Below are 6632 nucleotides of genomic sequence, written 5' to 3' on the forward strand. Positions count from 1 at the left end.
TATTAATTCGAAAATATCTAAAACACTTTCCAGCTTTTCTTTTTTGCGTTGCTCATTTATAACGCGATATTTAAGTTATTTCATCAAATCTATCTTTAAATCTGAGGCAGTTTTTTCCCCTTATTTTCAGTTAAGTTTAACTTTACTGTCAGACTGCCATTAGCAAACAAACATACAACATTATAAAACACAGATACAATACAAAAAAAAACTTTTTATAAAAGATACCGATTTTCCACATAGCATGTGTGACTCCGATTTGACTCGAGTTAGTTTGATCAAAGCAGTGTTTTGAGTGTCATAGATAGTATTTTTCTAAAGATCTAGAATAAAATGTTATTTTGTGGAACTTTTACACGACTATATTTGGTTGTATGGAGTCTTCTTTTTTTTAAAGTGCAATCTCAGAATAAATTATAATGTATATATGCGCACAGATGAGGCCAATGCACAGTTATTATAAATAAATGACACACAATTGTTATTTTTATTCATCATAATGCTTTCACATTCGAATCGATCTCATGAAAGTGCGTATCTATAGCACGAATTTAATTTCTCGTGCCATTTATACGCCACATTTTTTTGCGTGCATATGATACGCACTTTATGGCGTGTAATACACACGCACTCCACACATGCATAATCCGTATTATGCACGCAAAAAATATTTTTGGCGTATAAATGACACAAGAAATAAAATTCGTGCCATAGATACGCACTTTCATGAGATCGTGTTGACATTATCGGAATTTTTTTATTTTTTATAATTTTTTATTATTATTATTGCTAAGAACATACATAATCAATGCCAGGGGTATCAGGAAAATATAGCCTAATACAAATGGCACAGTGAGACAGTTTTAAGGGCTTTAGGGTTGCTGGATGTAAGGATAGTGTCCAGGTACGATTTAAGTTCCTTATTTTAAAAAAAGTTTACATTTGTGACTTTATCGGAATATGACCGATTATTGAGTGCAGCGGCAGCCGAAGTGAACTGGGATGGATGCTTTACTGGAGGCGGGGAGACTGGGAGGAGTGTTGGGAGAGACTCAGGGAGACTGGGAGGAGTGCTGTGAGAAACTTCACTGAGACTTTTCACCCTTATCATCCTCTCCTGTCTTCTGTGAAGAGAAGTTAACCGGAATATGCTCTCTGCCGGCGCGGGGTAAACGGCCGATGCTCCGGTACTCACGAGTGGAATAATCGGTGTGGACGATCACCTGTGTGGACATGTATCAAGGTGTAACGATGACCACAAACCACGGACACGCGTCTTACGAGCCCGGTTTCCTCCATAACGCGGTCTCTGCGGCCGGTTCCCCGGTGTACGTGACACCCACCCGGGTAACCCCGATAATCCCGGCGCTCCAGTACCTCCAGACCCCCCAGCAGAGCAACCCCGGGTCCGGACACTCGGGATGGGCGCAACCGGGCGCGGACACCACTTATATTCATTCCACACATCATTCTCCGGTGTCCAGGTTCACTTTCTCCGCGAGCCCGCCGTTAACCTCGCAAGCCCGGGAGACCGCGACTTACACGAGCCCGCTGAACATCAGCACGAGCGCCCGGGAGCATTATGGTTCCCGCGGTCTGAGTGGCTCGTATCACACCGGGTACCCGGCCTACGTAAGCCCGAACATCGGAGGCTCGTGGGCGGCCTCGCACTTCGACAGTTCCGTGATGCACACCGGAGGACCCGCGCGACACCCGAATATAGGTGAGAATCAAAAATATTATTCAAAAAAGCTTATTTATTCATTTAAAAAAGCAACCTTTATTATTATTATTAGGCCTATTTTAGGTAACTTTATTTCACAGTGTCCTTGTTACATATGTTACATGTACTTACCATAGTAATAACAGTAAATTATGCATAGTTACATGCAACTCAATCAAATCCTATCCTAACCCATAGTAATGTTATTAATTAATATTACTCAGTAGCCTACTTAAATATATAATTACACTGTAACAATGACACCTTAAAATAAAGTGTAACCAACAATCTTAAGCAATTAAGCAGCCGAATCTTGTATTATCTTATAAAATAAGATTCTTATTTTAAAAAATATCACTTCATTTATAATTTGACCTGTTTTGTTTTGACAAGGTTAGTTTAGATTGTTCAATATTAAAACCTGAAAGAAAATGTCAATATATAGGCTACGAAAGCAACATGAAAACAAAGATGACATTTAAAAAGTTTGGTGTATTTGATATTTTTTTACACACAGAAACTAGTTTGAGAGAATATACACAAGAATGTTATTGCTGTATGTTTTTTTTTTTTAATCATAATAATAATAATTATATATTATTATTATTTTATCAGTTATAATTAAACATTTAAATGCTCTGTAAACTTGTGTGACAATTTTTGATAAATAAAATTGTTTGAAAAAAAAAAACAGAAACTAAGATACATTTTTGGTAGGGAAAAAATACAAAGTAAAATGTTGTCGCATTACATAAAAATAGAGATTTTCGATTTTTTTATATTCTGCTTTTAAAAAAAAAAAAAAAAAAAAGCAGGTTACACTTTATTTTACAGTGTCCTTAATGTTACATGCAGTTACCATAGTAATAACAGTAAATTATGCATAATTACATGCAACTAACCCTCAACCAAACCCTAACCCTATAGTAAGTACATGTAGTTTATTAATATTACTCAGTACTTAAATATATAATTACACTGTAACAATGACACATTAAAATAAAGTGTAACCCTTTATTTTAAGCTGTCCTTGTTACATTCAATTTCTGAGTAACATTAACATGTTGGATAGTTGCATGTAATTATGCATAACTTACTGTCATGTAAGGACACTGTAAAATAATGTGTTACTAAAAAATCACGTTTAATTCACGTTAAATATTCGCAATTTCTGAGTTTCTACAGCAGTCACGAGAACATTGGGCATTGAAATTGTTTAATTGAGAATTTAACTCACGACAATTCTTTCAAATGTTTTGTTTGATATGAAATGAAAGTAATGTTTGGTCAGGATCCTAAAGTGTGCTTCAGTTTCTGCTTTCATGGGTTTTAAGCGAAGCTTTTGGGAAAAGTGTGCTGTCATTTAATCATGTTATAGCCGAGAATCTACATTTATTTACATATACAAGTGATCGATATATAGCTACAGTAAGTCATAATAAATAAGTATTGCATAAAATGGGAAGGATATTAATATCAACATAGCATAATAAAATATATTTATACACAGTAAAAATGTGTAGATGTCACCTTAAGCAGCATTTCTGACCATTGTATAATGTAATACATTTAATTCAGTCATATTAAAAATTTAATTTAAATTTAATTACACGTTTGACTCGGACAAAGTTGATGAGAAGATGTTTTAATGAATGCATTTGTACATTAGCAGGCCTGCATGTGAACAACTGTTTATGAATCGTCTTAACTTTATTAATCAGGGTTTGTTTAGCTTTTCATACACTTTCTAATGGAGTTATCAAAGAGACACGAGATAAAGCCACGGATGGTTTAATTATTCATAAGAATTCACACGTGCAACTTGCGTTTTATATATAAATTCATATTTATAATAAACGACAAATGTGTAATTATTACCAGTTTTAATTCGCGCAAAGTGTCATTTTGTGTTGATATGGATTTACTGCTTATATAATTTTGCTTGCTTGTCTTAAATTCGACAAATATGAGTCTATTTTCAAATATGAACAACTACGAATTTTTATTTTATTTTCTAGGTTATATGAGACACGATATACAGAGAAATGAAAATAAAATCAAAGTTTTGTATTTCGCCTCACAAGATCCTTCACATTTTACTTTAACACACGTGAAAAAAGTAATTTAAACTTTTTAAAAGTAGAAAAAATAGTTCCAACTTTTAAATATTCTTCTAAGAGTCAGAAAAAAATATCCAAATATTAATATATTAGCCTATCAGTTTGTTTATTTTATAACTGTATAATTATTGTTGCATATTGCGTGCATTTGATAATAACCGTGTCATTTGAAATATTTTAGTAGCCTTGGTTTAATTAATAAGATCATTATTTTAAATCTGTAAGCGAACACTTTTCATTCTGATCAATAAAGTGTGCACGCCTGCAATATATATATTTCAGGAATAAAAAATGTAATACATAAAATAATGATTTAAATTAAAAATAATAATAGGTAGGCTAGAAGTTTTTTTTCTACATTTAAAGGATGATTCGGAGTTGAGAATATTCTCGATAAAAAATCGATAGTTTATTATCGAAAGTTAATATTGACTAAACATGTGGAAGTGAAAAAATATGTTAAAATATGTAGTTATTGAATAGATTATTTAGAAATGTATTTTATCATAGAAAAATAATGCATTGATGAGCAGTCTGTGCCGCATGCAGTTTCATTTAAATATTAATTACAAACTCATTTGCATGATCTAGATTTGCTTTCAATTTATTGTTATATAATGCTGTTCAAAAACATAATCCCAAATCTGTGTGCAAGAGAAATTATGTTTGCTTGAGAAATAAAATAAAGCAGACTTGTCACGAAACATGTGACCTTTGTCACGAACACGTGCTATTAATAGTCAGTTGTAAATTAACCCAGAGATGGACTTTAATATGCTGGAGAAAGAAAAGGAAAAACTATATTTCAAAATATCGCATCTCTTTTTTTTGTTCCCTCTGTCCCTTCAGGGACTCCGTACTTTAAATACGATTGAAAGAAGCTTCAGTTCATTTGTTTTTTGATTTCTTCATTATAATAATTGACCTACTTTTGGAGGTTTTGCATGTTATAATTAGTTTGATTTCGCAGTGATAAAAAACCAAACACATTTTGGTGTTTTGGAAATTTTGGAAAGCTTCCAAAACGGGGTTTTGAAAGTCTAAAGAATATGTGTAATAAAGGCCAGCTTCTCGGAATAACCCACAGAGATGAATGTGCTGTGAGAGTCTGATCTGGAGTTATTGTTGTTATGCGCAGATTGAGTGAATGATTTGTGCGACAAGCTTTTGTTCGCAATTCCTGTCGTGTGTGTTTAAATCTCAGGGTTACAGCCTTGAATAAAGGCCACTGTGTGTGTGTGTGTGTGTGTGTGTGTGTGTGTGTGTGTGTGTGTGTGTGTGTGTGTGTGTGTGTGTGTGTAATACCTCAGTAATAGACATGATGATTGAATCTGACAGTAAGTTCTGCTCGTTAAGGAGGTTTGAAAGCTTTCACTGTGAGAATGAATGATTTGTGTGTGTGTCTCATTTGTCCACGTTGATCCATCGCTGTGAAGGGCCCTCAGGGGCCTCCCGTCTGAGATACGAGTCCTGCTTACATTATACAGATCAGCGCAGTCTGAGGTGTGTGTGTGTGTGTGTGTGTGTGTGTGTGTGTGTGTGTGTGTGAGTGAGAGAGAGAGAGAGATGTGTGTGTGTGTGTGTGTGTGTGTGTGTGTGTGTGTGTGTGTGTGTGTGTGTGTGTGTGTGTGTGAGAGAGAGAGAGATGTGTGTGTGTGTGTGTGTGTGTGTGAGAGAGAGAGAGAGAGGTGTGTGTGAGTGTGTGTGTGTGTGTGTGTGTGTGTGTGTGTGTGTGAGAGAGATGTGTGTGTGTCTCATATGAGCAATAGCGCCTCCTGCTGATCAGATTCATACTCATTTTAATTTGCTGTATTTTTTATTGCAGTTTATTTAGCATTTTATCACATTTATTATATTTTATCTATTTTTATTTAGCATTTTTATTTAGCATTATTGCAGTCTTATCAGTGTTTGCAGTAATTTTATTGTTTTTTTATTGCAGTGTTTATTTTTATATAGTTCACTGTTTTATTATTGCTGTCTTTTCAGCGTTTGCAGCAAGTTTGGTTTTTACTTCTTCTTTTCTTTAAAGGTCCTATTATATGCAGCTAGTCTAATGTGCTTCTTTTTGGATGCTTTTATATATGCCTTAGTGGTCCCCTGCCGCCCTATAGTGTATCTAAAGCCTCTTTCCCGAAAGTCAGCCTTGGTGCAGAATTACAGCACTGCGAGCCAGTCCCACAATGAGCTTTCCTACGACGTGCCAGTTCTGTGTCTGTAGCTTTAAATGCTAATGAGAAGGAGAGAGGCGGGGCAAGGTGAAGCGTGGGGGCGTGGCTTTGACCAGCTGAAGTCACGGTAGCGTGCGCTAATGTTTACAGTGTGTGGATGTATCGCAATGGCTCGTAGACACGCAGTCGTTCAAGCTTTCCAGTTTGACCCAGAATCTGATCCGGATGGAGAAGCACTGAAGAACAGCAGGACGGCTCCGGATAGTTTAAAACATTGTGTCTGGATACGGTGGTACTTTAGTTGGTTTGTTTATGTGTGCTGTTACAGTTATTATCATGTAGCTAACACTAGCCTACGTTGTTGGCTTTTCATGTTGTTTTGATTTGCTATCATTCTATAAAGCTGTATTAGTATCGTTAATCTTTGTAGTTTAGAGAAGACATTTTTTAATGACAACATCCACGTATAGAGAAGTCATCAAGTTACACATAACCCATGGTTTACTCAAGATGTACCTCTACTCAACACCTGCTTGTCCACTCTGCCATGCTTCGCTCGTTTGCAAGCCATGATTTCTCTCCAGGAAAAAAACAATATGGCGCTGGCACTGTCAGTCG

General features: G+C 35.5%; 1 protein-coding gene across 1 annotated transcript in view; it reads left to right on the forward strand.

Annotated features, from left to right (window-relative positions):
* Window positions 1-1204: 1204 nt before the first annotated feature.
* The window catches only part of gata4 (GATA binding protein 4), a 12358-nt gene continuing 6930 nt past the window's right edge, over window positions 1205-6632 (forward strand). The window contains exon 1 of the mRNA XM_079639351.1: window positions 1205-1723. Coding sequence (XP_079495477.1) covers window positions 1234-1723 — 490 coding nt within the window. The 5' untranslated portion in view covers window positions 1205-1233. The remainder of the gene's footprint in view (window positions 1724-6632) is intronic.

The sequence above is a fragment of the Phoxinus phoxinus genome, assembly GCF_949152265.1.
Source record: "Phoxinus phoxinus genome assembly, chromosome: 16".
Taxonomy (NCBI): domain Eukaryota; kingdom Metazoa; phylum Chordata; class Actinopteri; order Cypriniformes; family Leuciscidae; genus Phoxinus; species Phoxinus phoxinus.